The following is a 17,671-nucleotide window of genomic DNA, read 5'->3' on the forward strand; positions in this document are numbered from 1 at the left end:
CATCTTTCAAAATATAAAAAAAAATAGTAAATAATTTAAATTCAAATAAGCGCAGGTTTAAAAAATACTCAAGCATAGGCCGGACACTTCTGGCACTAACCGTCCGTTCCCGTCACCAACTTTGAATGTAATTTCAAATCTGCGGCGACGAAGAATAGAGAAAAGAGTGTTTTGGAGTGAAATGTCGATGGGAAATGACACGACATGGGTTGGCAAGAAGCCATTGAGGCGCATCGGAGGAATGTCGGATGCACTCTCCATTGCTGCCGATCTTGGTTTCTCTGTTCCCCCTCCTCCTTCTCAGGTTCCTTTTTTTTTTTATCAATTCTATTTCCTTTTCTTCTCATATTTTGTTCTTTTGGATAGATTTTATTCACATTAATTATTGGATTTTTGTGTTCAAACACTCCAATTATGCAATTTGAAACTCCCAAATTACACTACTTTCTGGGGCAGATTGAGTTCTTTTATTTTGGTCTTCTATGCTAAGCAATTGAATGATATAATATCATTTCTAGCTGCAGTTTTTGAAATGAATTTGGTTTTTTGAAGCTTATACTCAAAATATTTAGCCCTTTTTTACCCTTTTTAATAGTCAATCCAGAGGAATTTAACCTTCAAAAGCATATAGTTTCTTTGCGGAAATTTTAAATTTAGGATCCTGGACGCTAGTTGAAGTCTGAGGTTTTCATTTTTTAACTATTTTAGAGGTAGGGGTTTAGGCAGTAAACTCAATTGAAAGATCAATTATTCATACAATTCTGGTAAGCGTGAGGATAGATATCTTGCCTTATAACGTAATGTCTCGAGCATTGTCTTTCTAAAAGTATAGAATAAATAGTTTGTACATTGCCGTTGGTGGAATTATTAGTGTGAAACTCTGTTTGATTAAATAGTTCGCCTGATTTCATTCATTTACTTTTGTTTTTATTTATAAATCTTTTGATATGCACTTGCTGTTCTGTAGCCTATTTGGATTTAGTTACACATGTTGAATCTACAAGGTTACATTAGAGCTAGCTAATTTATGGGAGGATGCCTTGAAACTATGACAGAGTTAATGATGTTTTTCTTCTGTAGGAAGAACTGCAAAACTTATCATCTACTACTGGTGAAAAGGGTGATGACTTGATAAAGGTCTTGAGAGAGCTAACCACTGTACAGAGAAAAATAGCAGATCTGCAAGTGGAACTTCAAGGCCGAAAGGTGAAGCATCCCAGCTTAATTATCAATTCCACATCATTTTTTCACTGCGTGTAAGGGTTACTATTTAGCACCTTTGGGTAGTTTTAAGGGTATGCAATTAACCAGAAGAAACTAAGAAACTGAACCAAACTGATGTTTTGCATCCCGTTCGGACCTTTTAAAAGGGTTCAGTTTGTTATTGAAAAATAAATTAAGGATGGTTGAGTTTCAGTTTTTCTCATTTAAAATATTAAACACACACATAGACACACAAGGAAGCTTAATATGTTTATTTACTCTTATTATTTACAGTTTTTGGTTTGTACATTCAGAAATATTTTATATAAAACATTAAATTTTATTTGTTAACTTACAAAGCACACCCTAGGTTCTTTTAACTGACCTGTTTTATGGCATTTTTAGGATGATAAAAATGTTGCTCATTTGACACATGTAAGTGAAATGGAAAAGAAGTGTGAGACACTGGCAAGGATTACTACTATATTGAAAGATGTTATCCAGAATAAGGTAATTTCAGGTTCCCTTATTGTGTACTGTAGCTTCTTAATGTTGGGCATACCAAATGATAGTGATTTTTGCTGATTTTTTTATATATCCACTCATATGCACAAATAATGTTACTTACATTATATACCTCATGTTGCAAATTTCTCAGCACCACTACTTTTGCAACAATTCCTGTTTATCTTTTTACTTTGTTGATGGGGTTCGGAAGATGGGTGAGGTTTTACTTGTACTCCTATTCTGGTTTGGTGTTAAAAATCTCCCTTGATCCAACCAAATTTAACCATGAAAATTCATATTCAAAATGCTGCTATGAACAATACTAGGAGCATGTCATTTACTGGGGATCCTGGAAGGTTCTGTTATTAATATACTGTGTCTGGAATTGAGACCATAATTGGCTTATTTGTATTGGTACTGTCTAAGGATTACAACATTGGCTTATTTCTTATGTCCTAAGAAATTTGTCTAGGAAGAAGAAATTTTTCCATAGCCAAGATGGCTACTACAAGAAGCTATTGTCTTTGTCCTAACACATTATATTCTTATCATTCAGATCACACAACCAAAATGACTCCATTTATTTAACTTGCTATTTTTCTCTGTTCATTATTTTGGCAGGATCGTATTATAGCTCGTCTACAACAACCATATTCCCTAGATTGCATTCCAGTGGAAGCAGAATATCAGGTTTGTCATTCGGTGATTTGCTTTAACGTAAGAACAGTAAAATTTGAAAACCTAGTAATGTTGGTCCTTTTTGTCCTTGGGTTGATTGTTTACACGGAGAACTTCTTTGTGTACCATTTAGTGGTACTAGGAATTCACTTTGCTATGTTTCTCGTGCAAGTTTGGTGATGACCCATGGCAGTATGATCACCTGGAAAAACTTTGAATTTCATGGCCTACCAAGCATGTGGACTGAGAGTTGTTGTAGGTTATAGAACAAATTTACCTGAAATGGTTGCATTATCATTAGATGTTGGGAACTCTTCTGTTTTTTCTCCCTTCTCTTTATCTTTTTCTCCCTTAAACTCTTGCATGATTTGTATTTATCTTCTTCGCTACCTAGAATTTGTGAGCCAATGAATTCCACATTCAATTTAAAATGGGATTCAAATTTTCAGATTTTCTGCAATTTTACAGACAAATATAATCATTCAAAAGATGATTATCTGGCCCATGAGGCTCCATGTCGTTAGGTCCTATAAATATGAACTATTATGTTTATTTTTTTATCTTTTCTGATGGAAAATCAGCAGAGATGTGGATTAACTGGTATAATGTTCAGTTCTTCTTTGGATTTCTGCGCTGATTTTGATATTGTCCATCTGCAGAAGAACCTTGTATTATCAGGGTGGAATATAACAAAATTTATAGTATTATAATTTGCTGTAAGATAACAAGTCCAAATGGAAGATTGAAAAAATCAAATAAATAAATTCAATTTTTTTAAAGAATGAAATTCAAAATTGTTTTGAATGTGAAATTTTAATTCTTAAATACTCTCCCCCAAAAAAATTTAAACTGAAAGCAATTAAATATTTATGCTTGAACCTTGAAGGGTAGGTTGTTGTGTTAGTTCCATAGTCATTTGGGAAAAACAGAAAGATTTGACTCCATTGCTTATGACAATTTTATTGGATTTCTGCAGAAACAATTTTCTGAACTACTGATGAAGGCTGCAAGTGATTATGGTGCATTGACAGCATCTGTTACTGATTTCCAGTGGAGCCAGAACTTTAAGGAGTCTCCTGCAGTTTGGGGGGTAGGCCTAAAGCCATATTGTGATATATTTTTGTATTATGTCCAAGGAGTGTGACATCCAGCATCTCTTTCTCTCTAATTGGATTTGCCTCTCATTCTTAATTTTCTTTTCCTCACACAGGAGATGCTCCGTCCAATTCCCGTTGCTTTAGCATCTTGTACTCGATTCTTTGAGGCCATGTCTGCAATGAGAGAATCATTTGCAACACTTCAAAATTTGAGAGTGGGGCATTCTGCTTCCTCTTTGCCAACAACACCAGCCAAGGATCCCTCCCAAAGAGTACTAGGAGAGTCAGACTGCATGACTCCATCCCCTTGGAAAAACGAATCAAGTTTTGATGACTTAGCTATCAAAAGTCTTAGAACCCAAGAGCTTGAGCAGCAAGAAGTAGAGGATGGAAACAGTGAGGTGGATGACTTTCATCAGGTTGATGGTTCAAGCCACAGGAGATTGTCTTGGCCTCCCTCCGTTAAAAAGAACGGTCTTTAATTCTTTCGGCTATGTATTGCTATGCTTTAGTTTGTATTCTCCTGTGGTAATATTTTCTATGCCTTGGAACCCTTCAGCATCTTCATAGTTCATAGTAGTATTGTTTGCTTGAAAAATATGTGCCAAAAAACAAAAGGAAATACAGAAAGTGAGCAGTGCATATTATACATTCTTTTTTTTTTTTTTGGTCTTACAATATTATGTATTCGTTTAATACACTGATGGTGCTGCAGCAGTTTGAAATGAATACTGTATGAAAAGTAAAATGTTTGTAGGGATTTCCTTATTTTATCAACACAGTTTCTGCCTTTTACCTTACTTGTCAAGGAGTTCGATTCTTCATTTTTAATCGGGAAATACTACACCTATGTTTTCATAATTAAGTCAGTCTAACCTTAACAATTGGGTAAAATACTATCATATTTTTAAGTTTTAATTGAAATTTCAAATAGATTTATTAGTTTTTGAAATAAACATTTCACTTTAAAAATATAAATACCATTATTAGAGATTATGGAAAGATTAAAATGTTTTTTTATTAATTTAAAAAATTATTATTTTATTTTAAAAAATAAAAAATAGAGAGCATTGACGGGTATTCTTTTATTTTTTAAAAAAATTAATAATAATATATAATAATCTTTTTTAAAATTAATAAATAATAAAATTATCATTTTAATATTACTACATCATCAAACTAATAAAAACACTAAAAGTTTATTAACGGTTGGATTTATATGTCCAACAAAAGATATTTTTTTGAAACGAAATATTTATTTTAAAAAGTAATAAATTCGTTTAAAATTTTGATTTAATTTTAAAAAATAGAGGTATTTTATTTTTAATAATTTCGTCCTTACTCGTTTGAAGGGCTTTGGGCCAATTGGGTTCATATGCTATTAAAGCTTGAAGTTCATATATTTTTGCTTCATCTAGTAGGCCCTAAACATTACTTTGTTTCTTTGGCAGCAAAGAGAGAGTCCAAATCAGGAGAAAATATTGAATAAAAGTGTAATGGGTCAAGTAAAGTTTCATATTTAAACCATTGAACTACGCTTTTAAGACTAAAAATTCTTTTTCAAATCACCCAAGAAGGTGGGCACGACGGATAGAATCGGAGACAAAGCCCAAACGATATCTTGATTGTGCCGCACGTCCTATGCTTGTTTCTGAGTTAGTGAATTTCTAGGGTCAACAATTTCTTTCCACCGTAAGACCCAATTTCAGGAAAAGGAAAACTGTTTACCCAACAATGTCAGAAAGTGACCTGTAAACACCGATCGCCTGCTGAATAGTGTGATTCCCACCTCCCAATGACAAGAGAGAGAAATTGCTATCTTCACCGTAACAGAAGAAAGAGGACAAACAAGTTAGTTTTGATCACATATAAAATATAAAGGATTGCTTAGGAAGCAATAGAACTGACGCTGACTGCTACAAAAATGCGTTACTTCTTTAATGTCGGCATAGCTGGGTTAACTCTCATCTTTTAACCCACTCATTGCGTCCTTCGATAAAGTTTGAAACAGTAGTTGTACTTATTAACTATTACTTGATGAATTATTTAATATTTTAATTTAATCTTATAAATGGTCTATTTCCTAGCAAAACCCTTAAAAAGGAAAAAGAGACTCTCTTCCTTTTTGCATCTTCCTCTCTTTTCTTCTTTTTTGTAAATCAACTTTTTAGAAATTTTTTTTAAATAAAAATTTAAAAAATTTTAAATTTTAAATTACATTTAAGTATTATTTTTATGTTTTATTTTTTATTTTGAAAATTTTTTTATTGTTTGATATTTTTTAATTTTTTATTTGATATGATAATTATGTAATATTTATTTGTTCTTAACTCTCTTTTGATATATATAATATTTATTGATTATGATTGAAATAGTTAATCAAATAGATTAATGGTTATTGAGATAAATTATATGAAAATTGAAAAGTTAATATTTACACTCATTCTTGCTAACTCGGTTTTGAAAATTTTGTTCTTTTAGGTATAATAATAGGCACCCTACAAGAAAATTGAAATAGACTTCAATTCCTTTGGCAACAGGAATTGCAGAATCCTTGAACTTCTTAATAGTGAATTTCATATTTAAGCCAACAATACCCAACAGATGATGTGGTATTTCTTGACAAAATAAATTAGCCATTAAGAAAATCAACAAAATTTGCCTAAAAAAATAAGAATAAAAATAAAAGTCAAAATCTTTTTGTTCATAGAGATGAACTTAGTTGGTGAGAACATTAAGACTTTAATAGTCTTGTATGGAATCCACGTTGATAATTTCTATAGAAAAATGGGTTGCCAAATCAATTGCTAAACGTGATTTTCCTGATCTCGTTGGATCCATTATGTAAAACCCGACCCTATAAATTCATGTCATGACATACATGCACTGAGTAGCATGTTATTATGTTAGAAAAGCACATAAGAAAAGACAAAACCCGATATCGTACTTAACGGTACACTTGAGTTGATTTAACCTCGAACTAGTTCAAATAGGAATTGTAGGATGAAATTTAATATTTTATAGTCTAGGAATGACTAAAAATGATTGTTTGGAGTTCGAGGGTTCATTTGGGGTAAAATTGAAAATTTTGATGTTCAAGGGCAAAATCATCATTTTGCCACCTAAGATAATAATTTGATCATGGAGTGAAATTTTTAACCAAGATTAACTATTTGGAGTATAATTTAATGATAGGAAGTGAAAAAGTTTAATTCTTGTGATTTTTGGAGTGTAGGGGCAAAATCATAATTTTACCACCCGCGGACAAAATTTGAGATTTTGAGAGAATTTAGATCAAATTTGAAAAATTGGAGAATGGTATGAGTATAAGGGATGAAAAATATGTATATGGGCAATTTTTCAGTTTTTTGGGCAAAAATGTAATTTTTCACTTTTGCGGGGGTAAAAGTGTAAATTTTAAAAATTACTCCACCGAGACTTTGGATAAGTCTGAGAATTTTATCTAAGCTATGGATATGTGGGACAAGTGTATTGTGAAAATTTGAAAACAAATGGATGAAATTTTAAAAATGGGCCAATGGGAAAGTGACACGTGGTATTTTTTTAATGAAATAATATTATTTTAATAAAAAGTCAGCCCATTTAAATCCCATTTTAAGTGCTGGCCGGCCATAAGGAAGAACAAGAGAGGAAATAGAGAGGAAAGGAAGAAAAAAAGAAAAACCAAAGAGAAACAAGAAAATTCAAAGGGGAATTCGCGATTTTCGACCGTTTACGCGTCTAACGGTAAGATTTTTCGATTTTACCTTGATTTCTACCTTTCCTATGCCTTTATTTCCATTTAGCATGCTTGAGGAGAGAGATCAAAAAGTGATATCAAGGGCTGGATGAAATTTTAGGGGAGAGAAATTGAAATTTTTAGGTTTTGATTTTTAGTTAAATTGATCATTTTAGTTAGTTAAATGTGTTTAGAAATTAAATTGGGCAAGAAATCATTAAATTTTCACAATACCCACTCTTTGCTGGATGCTCAATGCTGTACAATGATGATGAATTGATTTTATCCTAAGGGAAATGAAGAGAAAATGATGAAAAACGATAAAACGTGATAGAAAAACAAAGTAGAAAATTAATCGAGTTAATGTCCCATTTTTGGCCAAATTTTCCAAGGAAGGGAGTGAGCTGATTTTGTTGTTTTTAGAAGGTTATTGGCTTATATTTAATGGTTAGAAATGTTGGAGAGAAAATGGGGTGATTTAGAGCTAAAATGGAGCGCGTTAGCAATTTATCGGGTAAAGTGTCCAAAATAGGTTAATACCACGTTTAAGCCGTTTTAGGCTATTGCATTTCATACCATGCATTAGTATAGGATTTAAGTTAATTATATAGTGATTTAGCATCAATATGATGAATTGTGTAAATTTTTGTAATGTGTCTAGGAGGAGAGCCTTCCGAAAAAGGCAAAAAAGTCGTACCCGACGAGTAGTGATCGGGGCGCTTAGAAAGCTTTTAGTTTGTACAAACGGTGAGTAAACTTATTATTATTGTAAATTATCTAGAGTTTATTTTTAAATGCCTTTTATGTATTTTATGAAATGAGAACGAGATTAAAACGAGATTTTTGATGTTTTAGGAATAAATGTGACAAATAAAAATATATTGTATTGATTATGAAATTGAGTAATTGGAGGCTGCAAATTGACTTGAAAAATATATATTTTCCTAGGAATGGTTTATGAGAAATGAGTATATGTGGCTATATTTTGTGAATGCATTGAGAAATCTATGTAAGTTGTTTTTACTATGCAGGCTGGATAAATAAATAAAAGTCACGTTATACTGTCGAAATTTTATTAAAATTGGTGGGTTAGTCACTGCAGTGACGGGTTTCCGTGGACTGCCTATTAGAGGGGTACGGTAAATCCAGTTATATAGTTACTCCGGTTGTAGATGCGAGGAGGGTAACTCCCGGGGTAGTATTAGAGCTCACTTCATGTCGAACTCCCACGTGAATGTGTAACTCGGCCAACGCTAAGGGACGGCTTGTTTTAAAAATAAAAATGTGTTTCACGTGTGAATATTTTAACACCCTTGACAGACTCGGTTAGATGCCTCGGCCAAGGTATCCCCGAGGATTAGTTTTGGCTTGAGCCTTATTTTAATAAAAGACATAAGCCTTAACAACTGTTTTGGTAAATTACAAATATTTTATGATTTAAGAAATAAACTGAAAACATTATGAAATGGGTTGAAATTTGTTGTTTAAACTTGCCTCCATTTTACTCGCATTTAGATATTTATGATAATGTCTGTTTACTCATTGGGATTTTATAATCTCACCACCCTCATTTTCACCCATTTCAGGTTCAGTATAGACTGTAGATAGCTGATCTCATCGAGGACTACCATTGGATCTGCATTTTCCAAACCGTAGGTTCACAGTCCTCTTTACTTTTGTTTATTCGGGGGCCCTCTTGTTATTGTAAATTAAATTAAATATTTTGGCTTACTGTATTTCAGTATGTATAAATTTATTTAGCTTTTACGCTATAAAAATTATTCACGTATAACTCTATAAATATTGTTTTATAAGAAAATAAAATATTTTTCTTAATATTTCTTTTATTTTCTTATTATATTCAAATAACCGTAATTTCGTTTTAAATGAAGATTTTAGACTTTTAAACTCATTTTGAATATGAATTATGTGTTTTGTACTTGTATATTACGTTTTAGCCAGTTTCAAAATTTTTGAGAAAACAATGACCAAAATACCCTTGTGTGGCGAAAATTTTATTTTGATTGTTTTTGATCTAAAATAGTGTATATTCTCTAAAAACTCAATATTTAACAACGATTGCTCACAGGAAAGGAAAGAAACTGATATGTAAGCCTTGCGGGGTTCCGGTTGGTATTCCGGATAATGAGTGTCAATTAGAGACGTTGCGACGATTGTCATGGGCCTGAGGGAGGTTCCGGGTCGTGACACATTATTAATATCACCTTAGGCTTCTCTTTTTCCTTTTTGGATTCTGTTCCTTGTATGTAACATCAGTTTGTCTAGCTCCAAAAGTCATAAATTTCAAAACAATTTTAAAAAAATAACAACAAATATTTTTTATATTTTTCTTTTATCTTTCAACAATTTATAATATTATAGAGAAAATTATATTTGATTCAAATTTTTCTCCTGATTTATTAAATACCCTTTATAGTAATCTTAATTAAAATTAAAATTTATATAAATTATTTTATCAAACAACTTATTTATAAAAAATAGCTTATAAAAAATAAATTTACCAAACAACTTAACTTAATTTTAAAAACTATCATTTTTCATAAGAGTTTTAAAATAGCTTTTAAGTTAAAAAAAAAATCAAGCCAAATATACTCTAAATACAAAAGCTTGCTTTGCTCTTGTACTGTGCTATAAAAGTGGTCATCTAAAGGGGAGGGTTTAATTACAACTCTGTCGAGTCCTAAAAGTAGCAAATGGACCCCTCCCCAAATGCATGCATATGAAATAGTTTCTCAGATGCATTATGTTATGCATTTAACATGTCAATGTCAGATTAAATTAACGATGTCAACGAATAAGATATCCGTTAATTTTGAAATACTTGAACCCAAACTCGTTCCATGAATGAGGTACCTAAACTCTACAACTATTTGAAAATTTTTTAAACTTACTATGCTAACCCGAACCCTAATATATACTTATTATCCGATAATTACTCAAACTCGTTTAACCTAGTTATGTAAAAAATTATTAAAATGCCCTTCAAGGGTATCTAATTACTTGAACCTGCATCCGTACTAGTATCCATATACAATAATATTTCTCATCTATATTTCATATAATTAACTAATAATTAAATTTATAAAAGTAGACAAACAATAGAATTTAAATTTAAATAATCAAAAACAATATCTCAAATATCAATTTAAATAACTAAAAACAACATCTTAAACAACATTACAAGTTTACAACAAGGCAATAATATTACAAGTTTAATTAAATATATGAGTTTGTCCTTAATTACATGAAATTTAAAAAAAGTAGCTAGGCTCCAAAACCATTATAATCTCACAAATATATATATATATATATATATATATATATATATATATATATTATAAGTTTATATAAATAAAAGTATATATTATAATTAATAATTTTATAAATTATAATTTTGTAATGTTAACACAAAATAAAAAGTAAATTTCTTTATATTTAAAGTAAATATACTAAAGTATATATATAATAGTAATTATATTCCTTATAAATTAACACAATATATAAAAGATTTATTAAAAGACATTACAAGTTAATGAATAATCATAGTTTCATGAATTAATTTAATTAACAATATGAGTTTGTTCTTAATTACATGAAATTAAAAAAAAAAAAACTAAGTTCTAAAACTGTTCTAATATCACAACTTATCTTTAGGTGTATATATTATAAGTTTATATAATCAAAGGTATATTATAATTAATAATTTTATAAGTTATAATTTTTGTAATGTTAACACAAAATAAAAAGTAAATATGTATATATTTAAAATATATATACTAAAAGTATAGAGAAACTCTTCTCATAAGCCCAATTCAAAAATATCTTCATTATATTTTTAGCTAATTTTTAACATCACTTGACAACAATGCCCTTTAAACAATTCCAGACAAATTAAAATGGTTTCGATTTTCTCTATCTCACCATCCAAATAAAAATTTTAAAATTAAATCTCAATTTCTCTCTTTTGCCAAATACTGTGTATCTCGTCATCCAGCTCTTCCTCGTCATCCCAAAGAGTAAAAATGACATTAAAGTATGTATTTTAGATTCTTGGGTTTATTAGTTTATATTCATAGAACCCCAAAGTTGATGGATTAAAATTGATTAGATATATCTATAAATTAGAACATTGTATGACTTTGGCAACTTAAACCTGGCTGTGAACAGGAAAATCAATTAGTTATTAGGCATTACATTATTAGTTTTAGGCATTGTATCACTGATTTTTAAGTATTGCAAGACTAAGTTTTAGGCATTGTGTGACTTAATCATTGCGTTTTTGGTTTTTAAGTATTGCAAAACTAATTTTTAGGTAATGCTTAAGTCACATAATACCAAAAAATCAGTCATACAATAACTAAAAGTCAATCACCCAATGCGCATCAACCAGTCATACAATATATAAAAATCAGTAACGCAATAACCAAAATTTAGTCACCCAATGCGCATCAACCAGTCACGTAATATATAAAAATCAGTCACGCAATGCATAAAAATTAGTAACGTAATGCTTAAAAATTAGCATGCAATGTCAAAAAACCGATTACACAATGCCTTAAAACTACAAAAACTACTTAATTTTATTTAATAAAATCAACAACTTCAAATAACACATCATATTCCATTTAATAACATAATCAACGAATATATCTACTTGGCTCAAAATGCTCAAAATACTCAAAGTTTTTCTTCATGTATCAAAAACCACTCCAAAATATTTGAAATGCTCAAAACGCTCAATAGTTTTTTTTCGTGTATCAAAAATCACTTTAAAATATTCAAAATACTTAAAGGTTTCTCTTTCTAGCGAGAAATACTCCAATGAGGAACGGTCTGGAGAGAAAAGCTTAAAGGATATGAGTCGGTTTGAGGCACAGATCTAATTATATTGGTTGGTTTCATTAAGGGTAATTTTATCCAAAATTAATTTCTCTTGGCTAAAAATAATCAAATTTATAGATATGTTTATTTTCAAAAACACTTTATGTATGAGGGGTATTTTTGAAAAGAAGCCAAAAATATATATAATAGTAATTATATTCTTTATAAATTAACATAACATATAAAGTATATATATTAAAAGACATTATAAGTGAATTAATAATCATAATTTCACAAATTAATTTATTTAACAATATGGGTTTGTTTTTATTACATGAAATAAAAAATTTATAATCGGGTTCAAGTATCGAGTACCTAAGGGGTGGTACAAGGGTAATGAAATTATTACCCGAACTGGTCTCAAACTCAATTATAAAATACCTTAATCCTATATAATCATGTCAGATACTCACGAGCACCCTATAATAAGATATCCATTACCATCCTTAGTCATCAAATTTTCAAAATGAGACAACAAAATTCATTCCATTAATTGCAAACTCAAGTCAAACGTTTGGTGATGTCTCGGACTCATCTTTAAGCTCCATATATGCCTTTTAACAATGATAGTCATAGATTCCATTTACAATTATTTTCGTATTTCCTTTTAATTTGACTACTATCATTAATTATTGTAGACGTACTAACTTACTATTAATAATAGATAATTTTATTGAATTTTAATATATATTTTTTAATTTTTGAGACCCAGCTATCAAGCAGTTTGTGTATGTTTAAGAAGAAAAAAGAGATATTGGGTCGTATTTGACATTCAATCTTCCAACATGTTCGGGTTTTTTTTTTTAATTATTGTATTTTGAGCCGGTCAAAAGAAAGGTGGCATAAGGTTATCAAAATTAGTAGTTGGTACTACATTTTTCAAAAGCTAAAAATTAAAGTCTTAATTTCTTCTTCTACAGTTTTGTGTAAATTTTGTGTGAATGTAATTGTTGATTTGAATTGCTATAAAATTTTGAATTCTTAATTATTATAAAAAATTAACATTCATTATGTGTAAATTGTAAAAATATAGCGTCAATAACATAACAGTACCACATTAACATCACCTCTTCACTTAAATTTATATATAAATTCGATCAATATCATGTCAATATAATCATTGAATCATTTTTAAATATCATATCATCAAATTTAATGTCACATCAGTAGATATATCGCATGTTAGTATAGATGATGTAAAAATTTTAATAATCGTTAATTATTAAATTGATATTGTCAATTTTAGAATGCACAAGGACTCAATTTTTTATAAATTATTATATAGAGATTAAAATAACTATTTTGACAAAATACAAGAACTAATGACATAATTTAACTTTTATTTTAAAACAAAACAAAAAAATAAGAAAAAAAAAAGAGAAATCAAAATAGATGAAAAATACAAACAAATATAGCAAATTCAACAACCCAACTTAACCTAATGAAATAATGATTTTATTTGATTACTTAAATTTTGATCATTTCATGATTACTATAATATAAAAGCACAATATGCGCAATTAGCTGTTTAATTAAAAAGGAAAATAATAACATTAAACTTCTCTTGATTTCACCATGGTCGCCTGGTATAATTGTAGAAGATTCCATCTTATCTTCCTGCCTTCTTTTCGAATAACTTCTTCCTCCCAACATAGTATTAATGTGGAAGATATTTTCAATCAACTTATTGTCTTGAAGAAGATAACAAACCCCAAACCAACCCTTGATTGTTTACCAAGGTGCTTCCAACTTCTTAGAAACAAGAAATGAGGGAATTTTTGCTTTTTTAAGTAAGATGCCGACAAGACTTTGAAGTCAGAAAGCGATTATCTGATTAAGATGAGGCATATTCACTTTATTCTAAAAAATTGAATAAAAAAGATCTTATCTAATAACAAAATAGTAACACTAACATACTAAATGTAATGTATCCCTAAAAAATTATCGTAATGTACCATTGAAAGAGGCAGAGCGGACCCCGTCTGCCAAAAGTATGTCTATCATTTTACTCATAATAATAGATATGACTCTCTCATTATGGAAGGATAGTAGGAAGCTCCCTTAATTACGAAAAGGAAAAAATTCTTCGACAGAAATGTTAAAGGCAGCTGTCTCGATAATCACCTTACGAAACAGTCTTGGACATTTTACCTTAAAATTTTATATTCCACCTCTAAATTTGAAATGTAATTATCAAAATATCAGAAAACATGTTAAAATGTTTAATGTATATACAAATATACATACATATATATTATATACATATAATTATTAATAAAAATTTTAAAAGAGAAGAGGTGAATTAAAGAATATGATTAAAAACATGGCCCACCCCTTGAAGGATAACATGCTTTGCCTCTATTTGAGATCTGCAAGTGCCAATTATTGGTGCCCAATCAGTGAAGCTCACATTCCCTACACGATCAATGTCCAAATTCCAGAATCCAAATTATAAGAGTATTCCTCAAAAGTACACCAAAGCGTAGGTACCAAATAAATTGCCTTTGTTGTAAAGCATTATCAATATATTTTATTACATGCAAAAATAAATTTGTTATCAAATCTTCCAACTTGTCAATAGTTTAATAAATTTTCAATAGTTTAAGATTTCAAAATATGTTACTTTTTTTTTCAATTAACTAACATAATTATTAGATTAACGTGTATCGTTATATGCATGACAACTATAAATAAACAATGAAAAATAATTATAGTAGTATTCTAAGTGTAAGAGAATCATGCATCGGGTGGGTTGTTAGTTGATGGAAAAAGATGTTGGCACCTGTTCTATCATCACTCATCCGGAACACCTCCATCGTGCCATGTGTTAAAGGACCCCACACAAGTAAACTGATGAAAGACACAGCGAAGCATGATCCAAACTCAGGTGCATGCATGATGCATGATGCATGTTGCATGTTGCATGGCTACTGCATGATTATCCGCATCTGCATACCCCCAACTGCCCACCAGCTCATGATGATGTCACCACACGATGCGCAATATCCATACCCATCCCTCAATAATTCCATTACCCTATAATCCGTCCTGCCCTATTATTTTACACCTCTGAGACTCTGACCTACCCCAAACACAAACAACAAGCAACGGCTGCCTGGGCCCTACCACGAAACCTCTGATTGGTCTGATTCTTCATCCAGATGCGTCCAAATATATCTGGGGGTACTTCAAGCCTATAATTTTGGTTCCTGATTGAGGTGGGGCCAGGTTCCAAAGGCTCCATTGAGCTTAAAGCAGCTGCGCTTTAATGCATTTTGGAGAATGCTAGGGGCTGCCACCCGGACAAGTGCGCTGTGACACGCGGCATCTTGTGTCAGTGTTGTGCAACCCAAAACCGGTTACCTGTTTACACACATTGTAAAATAACATTCTTTTTATGCCATGAGAAAATTTATTAATATTTTCATGGTTGCTTTTCTATATTTAATTTAGTAACTTATTTCTTTTGAAGTTTAATTTAGCTACCATTCTTTGATTTTTCTTTTTCCAAGTTCAGAATTAGGTGGTTTGTGCTTAATTTCTTTGTTTTCAATTGATATTCAAAAATTAGATTGAACGAAAACATTATCATTTTATATATTATTGGTAGAATTTTTAAACTTTACAAGAAATATTAAAATATTATGACATATTTTTTTATTTATTTTATTCAATTATTAGTTTTACTAAAACTCCACCATGATATTTAAAAAATAATTTTTAAATAAAAGAAGGACATTTTAGTTTTATTAAACATTTCAGATGAAGTCAACTAAAGTTAAAACTCCACGGTAAAGAAACTCTTACTACCTATAAAGTTGAGACTCGAAACACTTATTAAGCAGGAAACCGGTGTTGAGTTGCGAAAACTGGATAAGGTTGCTACGCAAAATCTCGAGTGTTGAAGCGCGATTGTTGGGAGGGCTGCCCTTATCTGCCTTTTCCATTCAAGGTGGGGAGCCAATTCTGATCTAACGAGGAACCGTTTCTTAAAACTGGAAGCCGTTTAAACTTTAAACTAAGTGCAGCATTTTTTGTGTCAGGGGGGTAAACTTAGATCATGGTCATCTCCATTTTAAGTAACATGTGTCGCCCACTTGATTATTCATATTTTTATATTTTTTAAAAATTAAGAAAAAAATTTCAAACTTACATCATATTTCGATCATGAATAAAAAGTTCGAATACATATTTGTTTACTTTTATATTCATCAAAACTCCTCAAATTATAATCTCTCAAATACAATTTTTCTTTTACAAAATGTTACTATTTGCACTCAAATACGATATGCACATATAATTTGTTTGATAATTATTTAACACGTCATCTTAAACAAATTATGAAGGTAAATAAATGTATATAGTAGACAAAGTTGTAATTGCAAATGGGCAAATGGTTTCAAAACGAATTAAAATGTTCAATTTGAGATAAAGAAATTAAGTGCGCACTGCAATTTGCCATCCTGTAATTCCAATCCATTAATACGCTTCTTATTAAACAAAGTCAACTCCAAGCTATCTAATAGGATAAGGATTGTAAAGCTACTTTCAAAATAAAGGGTCCAATGGGGTGGGAAATTATTCTTAAAAAAAAAAAAAAAAAAACTCTTGAATGTGAAACTTACTCAACTTTTACTACATCTTGATAAGAAGTTGATGTACACTTTGCATAAAATTATAATGGGTCTTTAGTCTTCATAAGACCACTATTTACAAAAAATTATATTATTGATGTTTCTGTATTTATCAAATGCATATCAAAATTCTGAGTTTGATAAAAAAACAAAAATCTTATAACGATCATTAGAATTTACCTATTATTACTTAGTTTCATATTCATGCATCAAACTTTCTATTATTACTTAGTTCCTAAAATTCATGTATCGAACTTTCTAAAATTAAACTTGAGTGCTTGCAATCTAATTAATTACCCTAGAGACAAATAAACAGTGATTGAATTTATTGTAGACGCAGCAATTAAACCAGAAAAAAAGCTTAACATTAACTAACCAACACACGCATTTAAGGCCAAAGTGTGTAATAGGACCACCATAATTGACGATCGTGGCATTTACGCTTCAACCTAGAGCATATTCTTTAGGCGCTCAATTAATGTGCTTTTTTTTTTTCTTTCTCTTTCTCTTAGGTGAAATATAAACCCACACGAGTCCTAATAAAAGCAATAATAAAAGCAAAAATCAAATGTCACACGCGCTTCTAACCTGTTCCCCATTAATTCAATCCCTTATCCACCTTGGCCATTATGCTTGACTGATTTCACCACCTTCGCGATTTTACTCAAAATCCTCAATCGCTGATGTTTGCTCTTACCCAATTTCATTTTTCTTCCTCGTTAAGGATGACGTTGGGAGTAGTTAGTGGTCTAATGATAATCATTATAATTCTATTTAATATAAATTGAAAGTTAATACTGATTTAATATCCACTTAACAATAATACCATTTTTTTTAATTTTTTTGAAAAACAAGGATATCTTTCAACGTAGGTTCAAATTTGTAGGATCATTAAACTTTTTTCGATTGCT

The 17,671-nt window shown here is 30.3% G+C and overlaps 1 protein-coding gene across 1 annotated transcript; it reads left to right on the top strand.

Moving 5' to 3' along the window:
* The first annotated feature begins 37 nt into the window (after positions 1-37).
* Positions 38-4,280, top strand: AUG2 (HAUS augmin-like complex subunit). The gene is made up of 6 exons (XM_018120849.2): positions 38-304; positions 1,081-1,206; positions 1,609-1,713; positions 2,332-2,400; positions 3,365-3,478; positions 3,599-4,280. Exons 1-6 carry the CDS (start codon positions 182-184, stop codon positions 3,965-3,967), a joined length of 906 nt encoding a protein of 301 aa, XP_017976338.2. The 5' UTR covers positions 38-181; the 3' UTR covers positions 3,968-4,280.
* The last annotated feature ends 13,391 nt before the right edge of the window (positions 4,281-17,671 follow it).

This window comes from Theobroma cacao, chromosome 1, assembly GCF_053813885.1.
Source record: "Theobroma cacao isolate CCN51 chromosome 1, ASM5381388v1, whole genome shotgun sequence".
Taxonomy (NCBI): domain Eukaryota; kingdom Viridiplantae; phylum Streptophyta; class Magnoliopsida; order Malvales; family Malvaceae; genus Theobroma; species Theobroma cacao.

What these genes read in the sequence shown, in the direction of transcription:
- AUG2 (XM_018120849.2), top strand. Translation starts at nt 182, where the DNA reads ATGTCGATGGGAAATGACACGACATGGGTTGGCAAGAAGCCATTGAGG. An exon ending in AAGATGTTATCCAGAATAAG is followed by an intron (nt 1,714 to 2,331) that starts GTAATTTCAGGT and finishes TTATTTTGGCAG; the next exon opens with GATCGTATTATAGCTCGTCT. An exon ending in CAGTGGAAGCAGAATATCAG is followed by an intron (nt 2,401 to 3,364) that starts GTTTGTCATTCG and finishes GGATTTCTGCAG; the next exon opens with AAACAATTTTCTGAACTACT.